The 21,416-nt window shown below is 41.6% G+C and overlaps 6 protein-coding genes across 6 annotated transcripts in view; all 6 read left to right on the top strand.

The window, feature by feature from the left end:
* Nucleotides 1-21,416, top strand: part of LOC307236154 (protocadherin gamma-C5-like) — a gene marked incomplete at its 5' end in the record, with an annotated part of 315,288 nt that overhangs the window by 175,872 nt on the left and 118,000 nt on the right. The gene's annotated exons all lie outside the window — the stretch shown is intronic.
* On the top strand, nt 1,771-4,128 carry LOC307235515 (protocadherin gamma-A5-like; the record flags this gene model as incomplete). The annotated part of the gene is made up of 1 exon (XM_080007640.1): nt 1,771-4,128. One exon carries the CDS (start codon nt 1,771-1,773, stop codon nt 4,126-4,128), a length of 2,358 nt encoding a protein of 785 aa, XP_079863766.1.
* On the top strand, nt 6,204-8,946 carry LOC307235514 (protocadherin gamma-A4-like; the record flags this gene model as incomplete). The annotated part of the gene is made up of 2 exons (XM_080007639.1): nt 6,204-8,571; nt 8,852-8,946. 2 exons carry the CDS (start codon nt 6,204-6,206, stop codon nt 8,944-8,946), a joined length of 2,463 nt encoding a protein of 820 aa, XP_079863765.1.
* On the top strand, nt 9,156-11,564 carry LOC307236158 (protocadherin beta-16-like; the record flags this gene model as incomplete). Its single annotated transcript, XM_080008476.1, has 1 exon — nt 9,156-11,564. The coding sequence occupies one exon, from the start codon at nt 9,156-9,158 to the stop codon at nt 11,562-11,564; it is 2,409 nt and encodes an 802-aa protein (XP_079864602.1).
* On the top strand, nt 14,545-16,923 carry LOC307235513 (protocadherin gamma-A3-like; the record flags this gene model as incomplete). The annotated part of the gene is made up of 1 exon (XM_080007638.1): nt 14,545-16,923. One exon carries the CDS (start codon nt 14,545-14,547, stop codon nt 16,921-16,923), a length of 2,379 nt encoding a protein of 792 aa, XP_079863764.1.
* Nucleotides 18,929-21,322, top strand: LOC307235512 (protocadherin gamma-A5-like; the record flags this gene model as incomplete). The annotated part of the gene is made up of 1 exon (XM_080007637.1): nt 18,929-21,322. The coding sequence occupies one exon, from the start codon at nt 18,929-18,931 to the stop codon at nt 21,320-21,322; it is 2,394 nt and encodes a 797-aa protein (XP_079863763.1).

Below are 21,416 nucleotides of genomic sequence, written 5' to 3'. Positions count from 1 at the left end.
CAGCGCCATAGCCAGGATTTAGAAATGAGTGAAGTCCAGAACCTTTTTTGTTAATGGAGCTTATTTACTGCATTTCTGGATGAGCGAATTTCCAAATTGTGTGCGTCAAACAATAAGTTATCTGCATTCTGGAGAATTTTTATGCACCAATTTGTGCTTGTTCTTCATCAATTTATGGTGGAAATGTATTTGTTCATGTAAAGGACAATACAAAATTCAGGCACCAGGTGAATATTTAAAATATAATGGAACATAACGCTTTCAGGCATTCTGTATTGCTTTCAAATATTTATTCTCCTGTAGATAAACATTTTCATTTAATATTATCCCTGCTGAGTCAACACACATATCGGCGTGATTTATGATTCTGTACTATTTTGTTTGTGGAAGTAGGCTGTCTGGTAGATGCACAGATATCTGTCTAAGGCGTGACTCAAATAAAGGTGTTATGGACAGCCATGCTTACATTGTGTGACGCTATTAACAGTGTAATATCCCAAAGATGGAATGCAGGCCTAATTCTGACCACACTGAAACTGGTATGGGAGGGATTAATGCCAGAGGGACGAGTCGAACCAAATTTCTGTCTATTGGTGTACCTCCTGAATGTGCTGTATGGCTATGTATCGAATTATAAATTATTTAGCATTAACTTTCACTTAATATTTAAATTGACCCTCGCTAATGAATTCAGTTCATGGGGTTAAGTCCTATAAAATGAAATAATGTTGATGTTGAACTATGAATAACTTTTCTAGCGAACCCCTGGAACCTCTTGAAGGACTCCTGGTGGGACCCATGTAAGAACCACCGGATGCCTACTCGCTCGGAAAGCGTTCACAGAGAACTCCTATTGACACTTCATTGGTCAATGGGGAAGGTGTCTGCTGATGACGTCGTACATGTAGGCAGGCCCCGCCCCCCGAATGGGAACAGCGTCGATCCGCAGCCACAGGCACAAGGCGGGTGATGCGGGAGCAGCAGTTGCGGTGACGCGACACAGCGTTCATTTGGAAAGAAAGGTTGAACAGCCAAACACAATCCAAACAAACTCTGAACAAAAACCGAGGAGTCGGAAAACAGTCTGCTGCAGACGCGGCTTGAGGAATTAGATGCAAACAACTACCGGGGTGGTTGTGCCTGTCTTATGGGTTTCACGTCATTCAGAGGCAGAGAGACCGGACCCCGTTGACCCCTCACAGCTGGCAACGGCAATGAGTTGAAGACCTGTGCATTTATGTTTTTGGTAATCTGTTGAATACACGTCCATTCATATCGTGCATTTCAATGTTATTTTACCATCGTGAAATATTTCCTGCGGGAAAGGCTGAAACGTAAATGTGACAGAAATTGTCTCGGCTCTTGTAAATCTGTATTAATGCTGCTACAGTATTTGCACAACCGATATTCGCATTCCTTGTCTTGGACTCTAAGGGACGCTGTTGGCCAGTGAACAAATATAAAGTGAAGGTTCTCCTCCCTCATAACCGAGGAGAGGGGAGAGAAAGGCTCGGCGCTCCATACGTGGTGGAGCTTGACGCAGCCACAATCGCTTTGAAACATTTGTCTTGAAATTTAAATGGAATTGGTTTCAATATTCATTCAGCGATTTTGTGGATTTGGATTTTCTCTTCATACTTTCTTCAGTACCTCTGGAATATCGCTTCAAGACGCGCCTTGGATTTAATGAATTTAAACATGGCGAAGGTATTTTGCCGATGGATGAAATCATGTCGATGTTTGTGGGAAATGCTCTTGTTTTTCGTATTCATGGTCCAAGCTGTCGATTGTCAGATTCGTTATTCTATTCCGGAAGAGATGAAGAAAGGATCTTTTATCGGAAACGTGGCGCAGGATCTGGGCTTGGATCTGAAAAGGCTCCGTTCAGGCCGAGCACGCATTTTGACCGGAGAAAGCCCTCAGTACACCGAGCTGAAAACAGACAAAGGGATTTTAGTTGTGAATGAGAGAATTGACCGAGAGCAGCTCTGTGGCGATGTCACACCGTGTAGTTTCAGCTTCGAGATTATTTTAGAAAATCCAATCGAACTGCATCGTGTTATCATCGAAATATTGGACGTTAATGACCACAACCCCACTTTTAAAAATACACAAATTCATCTGGAAATAAGCGAATCTGCTACAGTTGGATCTCGTTTTGATCTGGGAACGGCAGAAGACTCTGATGTGGGTGTGAACACTTTGAAAAATTACGTGTTAAGCTCCAATGACAATTTCGTTCTCAAACAACATTCCAACGCCGATGGAATTAAATTTGCAGAAATGATTCTACAGAAACAATTAGACAGAGAGATGCATCCTCATCTCTCTTTAAAGCTCATTGCAGTGGACGGTGGAGCTCCGCAGAGATCTGGTACAGTAAATATAGATATTACAGTTCTAGATGTCAATGATAATGCTCCAGTTTTTAACCAGTCTGTGTACAGAGCTGCTGTTATAGAGAATGCACCAATCGGGACATATATAACGACTGTTAACGCTTCAGACGCTGATAGTGGTTCAAACTGCATGGTGACGTATTCCTTTTCTGATGTGAAACAGAGTTTGGCTGATATATTTAATATTGATAATGTATCTGGTAAAATATCTGTTGCTGGTAAAATTGACTTTGAAAAAGATAAAAAATACGAATTAAGAGTTGGTGCAAAAGATCAGGGTGGACTGAATGACGCAAGTAAAGTAATCATTGAAGTAATTGATGTCAATGATAATGCTCCAGTGATAAATGTAATGTCTTTCTCGAGCCCTGTATCAGAGGATGTTCCCGCTGGAACAACCATAGCTGTGATCAATGTAAAAGATGCAGATTCTGACAAAAACGGGCAAATAAGGTGCTCGATGGATTCAAGACTGCCATTTAAAATTCAGTCATCTTTGACTAACTACTACAACCTGCTTTCAGATATAGTTTTTGACCGTGAAACAACACCAGAATACAACATAACAATAACAGCTACAGACTCAGGGTCCCCTCCCTTATCCAGTGCAACAACTTTAAACTTAAAGATTTCTGATGTAAATGATAATGCTCCAAAGTTTACTAAACAGAGCTATTCAGCAAATATAATTGAGAACAATGAGCCTGGTGTTAGAATATTCACAGTTAGTGCCAGAGACATTGATTGGAATCAAAATGCTCGAGTGTCTTACTTTCTGGAAGACACACAAGTCAGTGGTAGTCCAGTCTCTACTTATGTTTCTATAAACTCTGAAACTGGAGTCTTACATGCAGTGCGTCCGTTTGATTATGAACAAATTAAACATTTTGAACTAGTTGTTAAAGCCCAGGATGGAGGCTCCCCTCCACTCAGTAGCAATGTGACTGTGAAAATAATGATCCAGGACCAGAACGACAACCCCCCTCAGGTTCTGTACCCAGTCCAGACCGGTGGCTCTCTGGTGGCTGAAATGGTTCCTCGTTCAGCAGATGTAGGCTATCTGGTCACTAAAGTGGTGGCTGTTGATGTGGACTCTGGACAGAACGCCTGGCTCTCCTATAAACTGCAGAAAGCCACAGACAGAGCGTTGTTTGAAGTGGGATTGCAGAATGGAGAAATAAGAACTATCCGCCAAGTCACTGATAAAGATGTTGTGAAACAAAGACTGACTGTTGTAGTGGAGGACAACGGACAGCCCTCTCGTTCAGCTACAGTCAATGTTAACGTGGCGGTGGCGGACAGCTTCCCTGAAGTGCTCTCAGAGTTCACTGACTTTACACACGACAAGGAGTACAATGACAACCTGACTTTTTACTTAGTCTTGGCTTTGGCTGTAGTTTCCTTTCTCTTCATCACGTGTTTAGTGGTGATTATATCAGTGAAAATATACAGATGGAGACAGTCTCGCATCCTCTATCATCCCAGTCTCCCAGTGATTCCATATTATCCACCACGTTACTCTGACACTTTGGGGTCAGGGACTCTGCAGCATGTGTACAATTACGAGGTGTGCAGGACGACTGACTCCAGAAAGAGTGACTGTAAGTTCGGCAGAGCTGCTAGTCAGAACATTCTCATGATGGACCCCAGTTCTACAGGGACGATGCAGCGAATACAGAGTGAAAAGAACATCCTGGATGAACCAGACTCTCCTGTAGAGGTGAGTTAAATAATATATATTTTTACCTAAAATCAGCATAAATCGTGTAGAATTTATTCTCTTATCGCATTGAGTGGCATACCATCTCTCTGCGGGATCTTTCATTGGCTCATTCTGTTCAGAACCACAATTGAATGATATAATATATAATAATATAATAATAATTATATAAAAATAATATAATAATAATAATAATAAATAATGTTGGCTGTGTGGTTGAGTGCCTCTCTGTGGCTCAACTATGAACCAAAACCTTCTGAAGGTCACATTTGAAACGTTTTTGTGTCAGTGAGATGAATAATTATATGCCCAATACGAATTTCACACTCCTATTGCTAATTTGTGTAGTTATATGTAAAAGAGCAACTTTACATCCGTGGTCTATCTTTCTTGGTCAGAATTAAACTCAAATATGAAATGCATTTTTGTGGCTTGTGTGAACATCACCTCCACATATGCTCATAAGTTATTTGAGATTTTTATTTTTATTTTGTGGAGTCAAAATTATTTTTAAATCAATGTTAACTACATCGAATCATTTCCGCTATTTAAAACGATTGCTTCCTGTGCACTGGAATTCAGCACCATGGACAGCTGTGTCCATATTATCTACTCTCTTGCTTATCAACACTGACTGAGTGATGGAGCGATCAAAGCAGTAAATTCACGGTATAACCAGACTCTTCTGTCGAGGTGTGTTCATTTTACCCCCTTATTTTTTAATTATTTTATGTTTACATTGCATTTGTAACTGAACAAAAGTTTACCTTTGATGGATTCCACAAGAGCGCTGTCTCAGTTATTTAAGAACAAAAACCCTCTTGGTGAACCAACTCTAAGATTGAGGGCTCTATTCTCCTGCAGTTGTGTTGCATGAATAGCAAATTATTTTTCGTTTGAAAATGCAATGCTCATTTTAGTGACTCCGAGGTTGTGTTTCGACAGGAGTTGTTGGCCTGTGCATTTCAGTATTTTTTTTTTTGCTGTTACATAATCTGTCATGTATGTTTTTTTTACATTACACTAATATTCCACCACTGTGAAACATATTCCGGAAAATAATTAATTAACGTTAATGCAAAAATAACACCGGGTGTTGTTACCGCCCAGTGGGCTCACCCGATATAGCACGTATACGGACAAGTCCTTCCCATAGGTTAGAAGGTTTCGGGTTTGGCCCGAGTCCCTTTGCTGCATGTTTCTCTCTCTCTCTCTCTCTCTCTCTCTCTCTCTCTCTCTCTCTCTCTCTCTCTCTCTCTCTCCCAGCATTTCCTGTCTCCACACTAGGGGTCTCAAACTACAGACCCGGGGGCCACATCTGGCCCGCGAGACCATATAATGTGGCCCGCTCCATGGTGATAGTATATTGGTATGTCTTGCACTAAAGTATATATTCTTTATAATCACAATGCTTGATTAATCCACGCAAATGTACTTAATGTTTTCAAAATATGGCACAGAATTAAATTGATTATAAGAGAGCTATTTATAACAGGATTAAGAGGAAATTCACTAAGGGAAAAAAAACAGGCCGGTTTTCCGTTACAGATCAACAGGGCACCTCGAGAAGGAGACAACCTGGCCAGTGACACCCAGGTCATTCGAGTTTGAGAACCCCTGCTCCCCACTGTCCTGTCTAATGACGAGAAAATGCCGCAAAAACAAATCTCTAAAAAAGGAAAACAGCATGTGAATGCGACAATATGAAGCAAACCGATATTCGCATTCCTTGTCTTGGACTCTAAGGGACGCTGTTGGTCAGTGAACAAATATAAAGTGAACGTTCTCCTCCCTCATGACTTAGGAGAGGAGAGAGAAAGGCGCAGCGCTTCATACGTGTTGGAGCTTGACGCAGCCACAGTCGCTTTGAAACATGTGTCTTGTAGTTTAAACGGAATTGGTTTCAAAATTCATTCAGCGATTTTGTGGCTTTGGATTTTCTCTTCATACTTTCTTCAATACCTCTGGAATATCGCTTCGAATCTTCGCCTTTGGATTTAATCAATTTGAACATGGCGAAGGATTTTTGCCGATGGATGAAATCATGTCGGGGTTTGTGTGAAATGCTCTTGTTTTTTGAATTTATGGTCCAAGCTGTCGATTGTCAGATTCGTTATTCTATTCCGGAAGAGATGAAGAAAGGATCTTTTATCGGTAACGTGGCGCAGGATCTGGGCTTGGATCTGAAAAGGCTCCGTTCAGGCCGAGCACGCATTTTGACCGGAGAAAGCCCTCAGTACACCGAGCTGAAAACAGACAAAGGGATTTTAGTTGTGAATGAGAGAATTGACCGAGAGCAGCTCTGTGGCGATGTCACACCGTGTAGTTTCAGCTTCGAGATTATTTTAGAAAATCCAATCGAACTGCATCGTGTTATCGTCGAAATATTGGACGTAAATGACCACAACCCCACTTTTAAAAATACACAAATTCATCTGGAAATAAGCGAATCTGCTACAGTTGGATCTCGTTTTGATTTGGGAAGCGCGTATGACCCTGATGTGGGCGTGAACAGTTTGCAGAATTATATGTTAAGCTCCAATGACAATTTCGTTCTCAAACAACATTCCAACGCCGATGGAATTAAATTTGCAGAAATGATTTTACAGAAACAATTAGACAGAGAGATGCATCCTCATCTCTCTTTAAAGCTCATTGCAGTGGACGGTGGAGCTCCGCAGAGATCTGGTACAGTAAATATAGATGTTACAGTTCTAGATGCCAATGATAATGCTCCAGTTTTTAACCAGGCTGTGTACAGAGCTGCTGTTATAGAGAATGCACCAATCGGGACATATATAACGACTGTTAACGCTTCAGACGCTGATAGTGGGTCAAACTGCATGGTGACGTATACTCTTTCTGATATTAAGGAGGTTCTAACTGATATATTTAGTATTGATAGTGTATCTGGTAAAATAACCGTTGTTGGTGAAATAGATTTTGAAAAAGATAAAAAATACGAACTAAGAGTAGGTGCAAAAGATCAGGGTGGACTGAATGACGCAAGTAAAGTAATCATTGAAGTAATTGATGTCAATGATAATGCTCCAGTGATAAATGTAATGTCTTTCTCGAGCCCTGTATCAGAGGATGTTCCCGCTGGAACAACCATAGCTGTGATCAATGTAAAAGATGCAGATTCTGACAAAAACGGGCAAATAAGGTGCTCGATGGATTCAAGACTGCCATTTAAAATTCAGTCCTCTTTGACTAACTATTACAACCTGCTTTCAGATATAGTTTTTGACCGTGAAACAACACCAGAATACAACATAACAATAACAGCTACAGACTCAGGGGCCCCTCCCTTATCCAGTGCAACAACTTTAAACTTAAAGATTTCTGATGTAAATGATAATGCTCCAAAGTTTACTAAACAGAGCTATTCAGCAAATATAATTGAGAACAATGAGCCTGGTGTTAGAATATTCACAGTTAGTGCCAGAGACATTGATTGGAATCAAAATGCTCGAGTGTCTTACTTTCTGGAAGACACACAAGTCAGTGGTAGTCCAGTCTCTACTTATGTTTCTATAAACTCTGAAACTGGAGTCTTACATGCATTGCGTCCGTTTGATTATGAACAAATTAAACATTTTGAACTAGTTGTTAAAGCCCAGGATGGAGGCTCCCCTCCACTCAGTAGCAATGTGACTGTGAAAATAATGATCCAGGACCAGAACGACAACCCCCCTCAGGTTCTGTACCCAGTCCAGACCGGTGGCCCTCTGGTGGCTGAAATGGTTCCTCGTTCAGCAGATGTGGGCTATCTGGTCACTAAAGTGGTGGCTGTTGATGTGGACTCTGGACAGAACGCCTGGCTCTCCTATAAACTGCAGAAAGCCACAGACAGAGCGCTGTTTGAAGTGGGATTACAGAATGGAGAAATAAGAACTATCCGCCAAGTCACTGATAAAGATGTTGTGAAACAAAGACTGACTGTTGTAGTGGAGGACAACGGACAGCCCTCTCGTTCAGCTACAGTCAATGTTAACGTGGCGGTGGCGGACAGCTTCCCTGAAGTGCTCTCAGAGTTCACTGACTTTACACACGACAAGGAGTACAATGACAACCTGACTTTTTACTTAGTCTTGGCTTTGGCTGTAGTTTCCTTTCTCTTCATCACGTGTTTAGTGGTGATTATATCAGTGAAAATATACAGATGGAGACAGTCTCGCATCCTCTATCATCCCAGTCTCCCAGTGATTCCATATTATCCACCACGTTACTCTGACACTTTGGGGTCAGGGACTCTGCAGCATGTGTACAATTACGAGGTGTGCAGGACGACTGACTCCAGAAAGAGTGACTGTAAGTTCGGCAGAGCGGCTAGTCAGAACGTTTTGATGATGGACCCCAGTTCTACAGGGACGATGCAGCGAATGCAGAGTGAAAAGAACATCCTGGATGAACCAGACTCCCCCCTCCAGGTTCGTACATGCTGGAGAAGTGTGTGTGTGTGTGTGTGTGTGTGTGTGTGTGTGTGTGTGTGTGTGTGTGTGTGTGTGTGTGTGTGTGTGTGTGTGTGTGTGTGTGTGTGTGTGTGTGCTGCTCAGAGTTTTCCATTTTGCTGTCACTGGTGGGTAGTTTTTTATATTTGTACAATCTCCTCGTGGTGTACTTTCAAAAGTAAAGATTTATTTCTTTTTTCCTTAATTGACAATCTCCTGTGAGATTCGTTCGCGTACAAGAAATACATTTGTTTTGTCTAAGTCTACATGCAATACAGGGTATTGGTCAGTGTGGGCCGCTGTAGACCAGTGTGTTGCAGAGGAGGCTCGCAGCAGAACCAGTCTCAACTCCTTTCATATAAGAGCGAAATGAGATAGAAGCAGAGCCTCGACGATCCGGACTATTTGCACCAGTGAACAAAGGCGTCGAAATATGTTTTCAAGCGTTGGATGTTGGAACGTTGGAACTATTCATATCTAAACAATTGTGTGGAATATAACGGAGAACTACGCCACCCAACAACATCGGACAACGGACAAACGGAGATTGTTTTTTTTTTTTATTTTCGGGCAGAAAAAGAAATGTCGGAACGAACAATGAGACGGCTTGTGATGTTATTTCTCCTCGTCATCTCCGTCAGCTCTGTGATCGGTCAGGTCAGTTACTCCATCCCCGAGGAAATGACAAAGGGCTCTGTCGTTGGGAAAATAGCACAGGATTTGGGTTTGGATGTAAAAAGGTTGAGATCCGGGAAAGCCCGGTTACATACAGGCGGTAACGCAGAATACATCGAGCTGAATAAAGAACGAGGAGTCCTTCTAGTGAAGGAGAGGATAGATAGGGAGGCGCTGTGCGGGCAGGCCTCGTCTTGCGCACTACAATTTCAGCTAATTTTGGAGAATCCTATCGAATTTTATAGCGTCGCAATAGAAATCGCTGATATTAATGACCATGCCCCCATTTTCCAGAAGGAGACGATGACAATTGATATAAGTGAGTCTGCAATAATCGGTGCGAAATTTGCTCTCGAAAGGGCGTATGACTCTGATATTGGAATGAACGGGCTCCAAAGCTACTCGCTTGATCCCACCAGTAATTTCATATTAAAATTGCACGGGCAGGTAGATGGCAGTAAAATGGTAGAACTGGTTTTACAGAAACCATTAGACCGAGAAAAGCAAGAACACATCTCTCTGTTGCTGACTGCCTTTGATGGGGGAGAACCGAGAAAATCGGGAACGGCACAGATTCAAATTACAGTTGTCGACGTAAACGATAATGCTCCAGTGTTTTCACAACCAATATACAAGGCAAGTTTGGTCGAAAATTCGAAAAAAGGGACGGTCTTAACGGCAGTAAGAGCTTCAGATAAAGATCAAGGTTCAAATAGTCTGATTACATTTTCAATATCAAGTAGCACGGTTGGCATAACGGACCGCTTTGAAATAGACGAAAACACAGGCGAGGTGCGTTTGATTGGAGAGGTTGATTATGAAAAAGCAAAACACTATGAAATCAATATCGAGGCAAAAGACCAAGGGGGCCTCTCTGGTTCTAGTAAATTAGGAGTAGACATAATTGACATTAATGACAATAAACCACTCATAGATCTGATGTCAACCTCTCGCTCAATTCCCGAGGACTCTCCACCTCAGACCGTAATAGCGGTTATGAGTGTGCACGACCCTGACTCTGAAGACAACGGAGCAGCAAGCTGTGTTATAGGTGAAAACAATCCGTTTGCAATAAAATCGACCTCTAATGGATTCTATAGCCTCGTAACAGAGAGCGATTTGAACCGGGAAATAGCCAGTGACTACAACATTACTGTAACATGTTCTGATCAGGGAGTCCCATCGCTCTCCAGCAATGTAACTCTCAACTTACAGGTCTCAGATGTAAATGATAACGCACCTGTTTTTGAAAGGAACTCCTATGAGGCTTACATTTTAGAAAACAACATACCGGGCGTTTCTGTATTCACAATTAAAGCAACAGATGCAGACTGGAACCAGAATGCTCGTGTTTCTTACTTACTAGTAGACTCCTCTGTAAATGGAGTCCCAGTCTCCTCGTATGTGTCTGTTAGTGCTGACAGTGGAGTCATCCATGCAGTGCGCTCTTTTGACTATGAGCAGATCAAGGATTTCCAGTTCCTCGTCAAAGCCCAGGATGGAGGCTCCCCTCCACTCAGTAGCAATGTGACGGTGAAATTAATGATCCAGGACCAGAACGACAACCCCCCTCAGATTCTGTACCCAGTCCAGACCGGTGGCTCTCTGGTGGCTGAAATGGTTCCTCGTTCAGCAGATGTGGGCTATCTGGTCACTAAAGTGGTGGCTGTTGATGTGGACTCTGGACAGAACGCCTGGCTCTCCTATAAACTGCAGAAAGCCACAGACAGAGCGCTGTTTGAAGTGGGTTTACAGAATGGAGAAATAAGAACTATCCGCCAAGTCACTGATAAAGATGCGATGAAACAAAGACTGACTGTTGTAGTGGAGGACAACGGACAGCCCTCTCGTTCAGCTACAGTCAACGTTAACGTGGCGGTGGCGGACAGCTTCCCTGAAGTGCTCTCAGAGTTCACTGACTTTACACACGACAAGGAGTACAATGACAACCTGACTTTTTACTTAGTCTTGGCTTTGGCTGTAGTTTCCTTTCTCTTCATCACGTGTTTAGTGGTGATTATATCAGTGAAAATATACAGATGGAGACAGTCTCGCATCCTGTATCATCCCAGTCTCCCGGTGATTCCATATTATCCACCACGTTACTCCGACACTTTGGGGTCAGGGACTCTGCAGCATGTGTACAATTACGAGGTGTGCAGGACGACTGACTCCAGAAAGAGTGACTGTAAGTTCGGCAGAGCTGCTAGTCAGAATGTTATGATGATGGACCCCAGTTCTACGGGGACGATGCAGCGAATACAGAGTGAAAAGAACATCCTGGATGAACCAGACTCTCCTCTAGAGGTGAGTTGAATAATATTTTTGAACTTTAAATTAGCAAACATCCTTACAGAGGTTATTCTCTGTTCTCACTGAGGGGCTTACCATCTCCCTGCAGAACTTGCAGTTGCTGTTTATGTTCAGAACCACATTCAATTGACAATATGGTTTCAGTATGGTGTGACTCTCTTTGACTTAATTCTTTACCAAAACTTTCTGAAAGAGTCACATTTCGAAAACACCTTGCCCCTCTCACAAATGTCACACATATTCCTGATTTGCACGCTTATCTCAAAATGACTGACTTTACTTCTCTATCTAAACATCTTTAGTCTGGATTCTTAGCCTGACTTAAACTCCAACATAAAATGTATTTTGGGAGCTTGTGTTTACGTCCTTCTATGCTTGTATTTGAGTACGTCTTGACATATGCTTATAAGTTATTGGATTTTTTTTTCAGTCAACACATTTTTTAATCAATGTTAACTATATCAAATCAGTTCCTCTCTGTTTGAAAGTATTGCTTCCTGGGCACTGGAATTCAGAACCACGGACAGCGGTGTCCATTTTATCTGCTCTCTTGCTTACCAACACTGACTGAGTGATGCACTGAGCAAAGCAATACATTCACAGTAAAACCAGACCCTTCTCTTGACGTTTATTATCTTTACTTCAGAAAGCTAATGGTAATTATACGTTAACATTTGCATTAGTAACTGAACAAAATGTACATCAATGGATTCCACAAGAAAGGTGTCTCAGTTATTTAAGAATAAAAACACCCTCTCGGTGGATTAACTCTAAGCTTGAGGGCTGTTTTTTCTCCTTTTGCATTCCGTGTCTTGCGTGTGGCCCCAGATTGTACATTTGTTCCGCTTGAGTGGCATTTTTTTATTTTCTGTTGTAAAAATTAAGTGCTCATTTAAATGTTTCCGAGGTTGTGTTCTGACAGGAGTTGAAGCAGCACCATAGCCAGGATTTAGGAATGAGTGAAGTCCAGACCATTTTCTCTCATGGAGCTTATTTACTACATTTCTGGATGAGCAAATTTCCAAATTTTGTTTGTCAAACACTTAATTTCATGCATTGTGGTGATTTTCTATGCACCAATTTGTGCCTTTTCTTCATCAATTAGTGTGGAAATGTATTTATTCATGTAAAGGACAATACAAAATTCAGGCACTAGGTGACAATTTCAAATCAAATGGAATGTAAATGCAGTTCTTTTCCTGCATTCTCAAGATTTTTTATTTAGCAATTTGTGCTTTTTCTGCATCAATTTATGGTGGACATTTCTTTATTTATGTAAAGGATGACACAACATTCAGGCAACAGTTGACAGTTTAAAATATAATTTAATATAAAGCCTTATATAAGGCATTCTGATTTTTTCTAATAATATTTATTCTACTATAGATCAACTTTTCTCATTTAATATTATCCCTGCTGAGTCAAGGAACTTTTAGGTGTTATTCATACTTCTGTCCTCTTTTGTTTGGGGAACACAGATAGCTGTCTAAGGGGTGACTCAAAGTAAGGTGTTATGGACAGGCTTGCTTACATTGTGTGACGCTATTGAGAGTGTAGTATCCCAAAGATGGAACGCAGGCCTTATTCTGACCGCACTGAAACTGGTATTGGAGGGATTAATGCCAGAGGGACGAGTTGAACAACATCGCTGTGTATTGGTGTACCTCCTGGAAAGTGACATGCTGTATAGGTATGTCTCTCATTATACATTATTTTGTATTATTTTTCAAAAAAAATATTTAAACTCACACTCGCGAATTAATTCAGTTCATGGGGTTGAGTCTCGTAAAAATCCAATGATGTTGAAGTTGAACTATTAATAACTTTGCTGGCGACCCCCTAGAACCTCTTGATGGACTCCTGGTGGGACCCACGTTAAGAACAACCGGGTGCCTGCTCACTACGAAAACGTTCACAGAGAGCGCGTAGTGATACGTCATTAACCAATGGGGAAGGTGTAGGCTGATGACGTCAAACATGTGCGCAGATGCCGTCCACCGTAGGGGAATAGCGCCCGCCCCACAGCCACCCGCACAAAGCGGCGGATGCAGGAGCGGCTGTGCGGTGACGCGCCACAGTGTCCATATGGAAAGAAAAGTGTTGCAGCAACACACAACAAAAACGAACAATGAACTAAAAAAAGAAGCAGTCAGTAACAGGCTGCTGCAGACGTGCCTTGAGGAATTAGATCCAAATCACCACCGGGACGGCTGGGCCTGTCTAATTGGGTTCACGTAATCCAGATGCAGAGATACCGCTGCCAAGCAGACATTTAAAGGATAGACCAGAAGTTTTCAACTACTGATTACGAAGTTATATCGTGCCGATTTATATATATATATATATATATATATATATATATATATATATATATATATATATATATATATATATATAGGGAAGTAATTACCGAGGTCCGGACCTTGGTGAACTCATTGCTGGCAACGGCCATGAGTTGAAGATTTGTGTATCTGGATTTTCGGTAATCTGTTGAATATACTTCCATTCATATCGTGCATTTCAGTTTTATTTCACCATCGTGAAATATTTCCTTCGGGAAAGGCTAAAACGTATATGTTACACGAATTGTCTCAGCTCTTGTAAATGTGTTAATGCTGCTACTGTATTTGCCAAACCGATATTCGCATTCCTTGTCTTGGACTCTAAGGGACGCTGTTGGTCAGTGATCAAATATAAAGTGAACGTTCTCCTCCCTCATAACCGAGGAGAGGGGAGAGAAAGGCTCGGCGCTTCATACGTGGTGGAGCTTGACGCAGCCACAGTCGCTTTGAAACATTTGTCTTGAAATTTAAATAGAATTGGTCCCAACATTCATTCAGAGATTTTGTGGATTTGGATTTTCTCTTCATACTTTCTTCAATACTTCTGGAATATTTCTTCGAGACGCGCATTGGATTTAATCAATTTGAACATGGCGAAGGATTTGTGCCGATGGATGAAATCATGTCGGGTTTTGTGGGAAATGCTCTTGTTATTTGTATTTTTGGTCCACGCTGTCGATTGTCAGATTCGTTATTCTATTCCGGAAGAGATGAAGAAAGGATCTTTTATCGGTAACGTGGCGCAGGATCTGGGCTTGGATCTGAAAAGGCTCCGTTCAGGCCGAGCACGCATTTTGACCGGAGAAAGCCCTCAGTACACCGAGCTGAAAACAGACAAAGGGATTTTAGTTGTGAATGAGAGAATTGACCGAGAGCAGCTCTGTGGCGATGTCACACCGTGTAGTTTCAGCTTCGAGATTATTTTAGAAAATCCAATCGAACTGCATCGTGTTATAATCGAAATATTGGACGTTAATGACCACAACCCCACTTTTAAAAATACACAAATATATCTGGAAATAAGCGAATCTGCTACAGTTGGATCTCGTTTTGATTTAGGAAGTGCAGAAGACCCTGATGTGGGTGTGAACAGTTTGAAAAATTACGTGTTAAGCTCCAATGACAATTTCGTTCTCAAACAACATTCCAACGCCGACGGAATTAAATTTGCAGAAATGATTCTACAGAAACAATTAGACAGAGAGATGCATCCTCATCTCTCTTTAAAGCTCATTGCAGTGGACGGTGGAGCTCCGCAGAGATCTGGTACAGTAAATATAGATATTACAGTTCTAGATGCCAATGATAATGCTCCCGTTTTTAACCAGTCTGTGTACAGAGCTGCTGTTATAGAGAATGCACCAATCGGGACATATATAACGACTGTTAACGCTTCAGACGCTGATAGTGGTTCAAACTGCATGGTGACGTACTCCTTTTCTGATGTGAAACAGAGTTTGGCTGATATATTTAATATTGATAGTGTATCTGGTAAAATATCTGTTGCTGGTAAAATTGATTTTGAAAAAGATAAAAAATATGAATTAAGAGTTGGTGCAAAAGATCAGGGTGGACTGAATGACGCAAGTAAAGTCATCATTGAAGTAATTGATGTCAATGATAATGCTCCAGTGATAAATGTAATGTCTTTCTCGAGCCCTGTATCAGAGGATGTTCCTGCGGGATCAACCATAGCTGTGATCAATGTAAAAGATGCAGATTCTGACAAAAGTGGGCGAATAAGGTGTTCAATAGACTCAGGGCTTCCATTTAAAATTCAGTCCACTTTGACTAACTATTACAACCTAATTTCAGATGTTGTTTTTGACCGTGAAACAACACCAGAATATAACATAACAATAACAGCTACAGACTCAGGGTCCCCTCCGTTATCCAGTGCAACAACTTTGAACTTAAAGATTTCTGATGTAAATGATAATGCACCAAAGTTTACTAAACAGAGCTATTCAGCTTATATGATTGAGAACAATGATCCTGGTGTGAGAATATTCACAGTTAGTGCCAGAGACATTGATTGGAATCAAAATGCTAGAGTGTCTTATATTCTGGAAGACACACAAGTTAGTGGCAGTCCAGTCTCTACTTATGTTTCAATAAACTCTGAAACTGGAGTCTTACATGCAGTGCGTTCATTTGATTATGAACAAATTAAACATTTTGAAGTAGTTGTGAAAGCCCAGGATGGAGGCTCCCCTCCACTCAGTAGCAATGTGACTGTGAAAATAATGATCCAGGACCAGAACGACAACCCCCCTCAGGTTCTGTACCCAGTCCAGACCGGTGGCTCTCTGGTGGCTGAAATGGTTCCTCGTTCAGCAGATGTGGGCTATCTGGTCACTAAAGTGGTGGCTGTTGATGTGGACTCTGGACAGAACGCCTGGCTCTCCTATAAACTGCAGAAAGCCACAGACAGAGCGCTGTTTGAAGTGGGTTTACAGAATGGAGAAATAAGAACTATCCGCCAAGTCACTGATAAAGATGCTGTGAAACAAAGACTGACTGTTGTAGTGGAGGACAACGGACAGCCCTCTCGTTCAGCCACAGTCAATGTTAACGTGGCGGTGGCGGACAGCTTCCCTGAAGTGCTCTCAGAGTTCACTGACTTCACACACGACAAGGAGTACAATGACAACCTGACCTTTTACTTAGTCTTGGCTTTGGCTGTAGTTTCCTTTCTCTTCATCACGTGTTTAGTGGTGATTATATCAGTGAAAATATACAGATGGAGACAGTCTCGCATCCTGTATCATCCCAGTCTCCCGGTGATTCCATATTATCCACCACGTTACTCCGACACTTTGGGGTCAGGGACTCTGCAGCATGTGTACAATTACGAGGTGTGCAGGACGACTGACTCCAGAAAGAGTGACTGTAAGTTCGGCAGAGCTGCTAGTCAGAACGTTCTGATGATGGACCCCAGTTCTACAGGGACAATGCAGCGAATTCAGAGTGAAAAGAACATCCTGGATGAACCAGACTCTCCTTTAGAGGTGAGTTGAATAATATATTTTAACTTTAAATCAGCATAAATCCTTATAGAATTTATTCTCTGATCTCACTCAGTGGCATACCATCTCCCTGCCAGATCTTTCAGTAGCTCTCTATGACTCGAACCATAATTGATTGATAGTATGTTACCGATGTGGTTGAGTTACTCTCTTTGACTCAACTATTAACCAAAACCTCTGAATGTCACATTTGAAACTTTTTTTTGCAGTGAGATCAATAACTATACCTCCATCACTAATTTCACACTCTCATTGCTGATTAGTGTACTTATATGTTATAGAGTGACTCTACATCTGTGGTCTATCTTTCTGGGTCTGAATTAAAGTCCAACAGGAAATGCATATTGGTAGTGTGTGTACGTTCTTCTATGCTTGTTTGTGAGTACGTCTCATATGCTTATGTGTTAATGGATTTTTTATTTTTATTTTGTGGATTCGAAATTATTTTTAAATCAATGTTTACTATCTCGAATCAATTCCTCTGTTTGAAACTGTTCCTTCCTTTGCACTGGAATTCAGCACCACGGACAGCGGTGTCCATATTATCTACTCTCTTGCTTAGCAACACTGACTGAGTGATGGACCGATCAAAGCAGTAAATTCACAGTAAAACTAAACTCTTCTATCGAGGTGTGTTCAATTTGCTTCGTTAAAATGGTTATTTTATGTTAACATTTTATTTGTAATGGAACAAAAGTTAACCTTTGATGGATTCCACGAGAACGCTCTCTCAGTGATTTGAGTACAATAACACCCTCTTGGGGAACTAACTCTTAGCTTGAGGGCTTTTTTTTCTCATTGGGTTCTTTGTCTTACGTGTTGGTTGCCATCGGGTTGTGCAGTTGTTCTGCTTGAACTGCAGTTATTTTTCTTTTTTCAAATGACAAATGAAATGCTCATTTAGGTGTTTCCGAGGTTGTGTTCTGACAGGAGTTGTAGGCCTGTGTATTTATTTATTTTTTTCTCTGTTTCGTAATCTTTCATTCTTTTCCTGCATTTCACCAATACTCCACCATCGTGAAACATATTCAGGAAAAGACTGAATTACCGTTAATGCTGAAATAGCACCAGGTGTTGGGGGCGCCCTGGTGGCTTTCCTGGCAGAGCGCGTATACGGACAAGTCCTTCCCGTAGGTGGCCAGTTTTCGGCATTGGCCCGAGGCTCTTTGCTGCACGTTCTCCATTCCCTCTCTCCCAGCATTTCCTGTCTCCACACTAGGGGGCTCAAACTATAGCTCCGGAGGCCACATCCGGCCCGCGAGACGATTTAATGTGGCCTGCTACACGGTAATAATATACTTTAAGTCGGGCACACAAATATTATTATTTTTTGAATCAGAATGCCTAATTTATCCACACGCATGCATTTAATGTTTTCAAAATATAAAACAGAATTAATTAGATCATAAGGGAGCTATTTCAAACACGATTACGAGGAAATTCACTAAGGAGGAAAAAACAGGCCGGTTTTTCCTCTACAGTTAAACACGCCCTCCCTAGAAGAAGAAAACCTGGCCGGTGACTCCCTGGTCATTCGAGTTTGAGAACCCCTGCTCTAAACTGTGCTATCTAATAAAGGGAAAATACCGCAAAAACAAAATCTCTAAAGAAGAAAAACAGCATGTGAATGCTACTATTTGAAGTAAATCGATATTCGCATTCCTTGTCTTGGACTCTAAGGGACGCTGTTGGTCAGTGAACAAATATAAAGTGAACGTTCTCCTCCCTCATGACTTAGGAGAGGAGAGAGAAAGGCGCAGCGCTTCATACGTGGTGGAGCTTGACGCAGCCACAGTCGCTTTAAACCATGTGTTCTGTAGTTTAAACGGAATTGGTTTCAACATTCATTCAGCGATTTTGTGGAATTGGATTTCCTCTTCATACTCTCTTCAATACCTCTGGAATATCGCTTCGAATCGCGACTTTGGATTTAATCGATTTAAACATGGCGAAGGATTTTTGCCGATGGATGAAATCATGTCGAGGTTTGTGGGGAATGCTCTTGTTTTTTGTACTTTTGGTCCAAGCCGTAGATTGTCAGATTCGTTATTCTATTCCGGAAGAGATGAAGAAAGGATCTTTTATCGGTAACGTGGCGCAGGATCTGGGCTTGGATCTGAAAAGGCTCCGTTCAGGCCGAGCACGCATTTTGACCGGAGAAAGCCCTCAGTACACCGAGCTGAAAACAGACAAAGGGATTTTAGTTGTGAATGAGAGAATTGACCGAGAGCAGCTCTGTGGCGATGTCACACCGTGTAGTTTCAGCTTCGAGATTATTTTAGAAAATCCAATCGAACTGCATCGTGTTATCGTCGAAATATTGGACGTAAATGACCACAACCCCACTTTTAAAAATACACAGATTAATCTGGAAATAAGCGAATCTGCTACAGTTGGATCTCGTTTTGATTTGGGAAGCGCAGAAGACCCTGATGTGGGTGTCAACAGTTTGAAAAATTATGTGTTGACCTCGAATGAAAATTTCCTCCTCGAACAACATTCCAACGCGGATGGAAGCACATTTGCAGAAATGATTCTACAGAAACAATTAGACAGAGAGACGCATCCTCATCTCTCTTTAAAGCTCATTGCAGTGGACGGTGGAGCTCCGCAGAGATCTGGTACAGTAAATATAGATATTACAGTTCTAGATGCCAATGATAACGCTCCAGTTTTTAACCAGACTGTGTACAGAGCGTCTGTTATAGAGAATGCACCAATCGGGACATATATAACGACTGTTAATGCTTCAGACGCTGATAGTGGTTTTTACGGTGTGGTGACGTACTCCTTTTCTAATGTCAAGCAGAGTTTGGCTGATATATTTAATATTGATAATGTATCTGGTAAAATATCTGTTGCTGGTAAAATTGATTTTGAAAAAGATAAAAAATACGAACTAAGAGTTGGTGCAAAAGACCAGGGTGGACTGAATGGTGCAAGTAAAGTAATCATTGAAGTAATTGATGTCAATGATAATGCTCCAGTGATAAATGTAATGTCTTTCTCGAGCCCTGTATCAGAGGATGTTCCTGCTGGAACAACCATAGCTGTGATCAATGTAAAAGATGCAGATTCTGACAAAAGTGGGCAAATAAGGTGTTCAATAGACTCAGGGCTTCCGTTTAAAATTCAGTCCACTTTGACTAACTATTACAACCTGCTTTCAGATATAGATTTTGACCGTGAAACAACACCCGAATACAACATAACAATAAGAGCTACAGACTCAGGGTCCCCTCCCTTATCCAGTGCAACAACTTTAAACTTAAAGATTTCTGATGTAAATGATAATGCACCAATGTTTACTAAACAGAGCTATTCAGCCAATGTCATTGAGAACAATGATCCTGGTGTGAAAATATTCACCGTTAGTGCCAGAGACATTGATTGGAATCAAAATGCTAGAGTGTCTTACCTTCTGGAAGACACGCAAATCAGTGGCAGTCCAGTCTCTACTTATGTTTCAATAAACTCTGAAACCGGAGTCTTACATGCAGTGCGTTCATTTGATTATGAACAAATTAAACATTTTGAACTAGTTGTCCAAGCTCAAGATGGAGGCTCCCCTCCACTTAGTAGCAATGTGACTGTGAAAATAATGATCCAGGACCAGAACGACAACCCCCCTCAGGTTCTGTACCCAGTCCAGACCGGTGGCCCTCTGGTGGCTGAAATGGTTCCTCGTTCAGCAGATGTGGGCTATCTGGTCACTAAAGTGGTGGCTGTTGATGTGGACTCTGGACAGAACGCCTGGCTCTCCTATAAACTGCAGAAAGCCACAGACAGAGCACTGTTTGAAGTGGGTTTACAGAATGGAGAAATAAGAACTATCCGCCAAGTCACTGATAAAGATGTTGTGAAACAAAGACTGACTGTTGTAGTGGAGGACAACGGACAGCCCTCTCGTTCAGCTACAGTCAATGTTAACGTGGCGGTGGCGGACAGCTTCCCTGAAGTGCTCTCAGAGTTCACTGACTTTACACACGACAAGGAGTACAATGACAACCTGACTTTTTACTTAGTCTTGGCTTTGGCTGTAGTTTCCTTTCTCTTCATCACGTGTTTAGTGGTGATTATATCAGTGAAAATATACAGATGGAGACAGTCTCGCATCCTGTATCATCCCAGTCTCCCGGTGATTCCATATTATCCACCACGTTACTCCGACACTTTGGGGTCAGGGACTCTGCAGCATGTGTATAATTACGAGGTGTGCAGGACGACTGACTCCAGAAAGAGTGACTGTAAGTTCGGCAGAGCTGCTAGTCAGAGCGTTCTGATGATGGACCCCAGTTCTACAGGGACGATGCAGCGAATACAGAGTGAAAAGAACATCCTGGATGAACCAGACTCTCCTCTAGAGGTGAGTTGGCAATATTGTGTATGAGGAGTACCTCAAAATGCCACATATTTCAATTTTGGAAGAGATTATTTTACAACTCTAGCTCAATTATTTATTGATCAAGTTTAAGGATTTCATG

Source organism: Zeus faber, assembly GCF_960531495.2.
Source record: "Zeus faber genome assembly, chromosome: 10".
In the NCBI taxonomy this organism is placed as follows: domain Eukaryota; kingdom Metazoa; phylum Chordata; class Actinopteri; order Zeiformes; family Zeidae; genus Zeus; species Zeus faber.
Note: the sequence above shows the minus strand (reverse complement) of the source record. Positions and strands in the feature narration are given on the sequence as shown.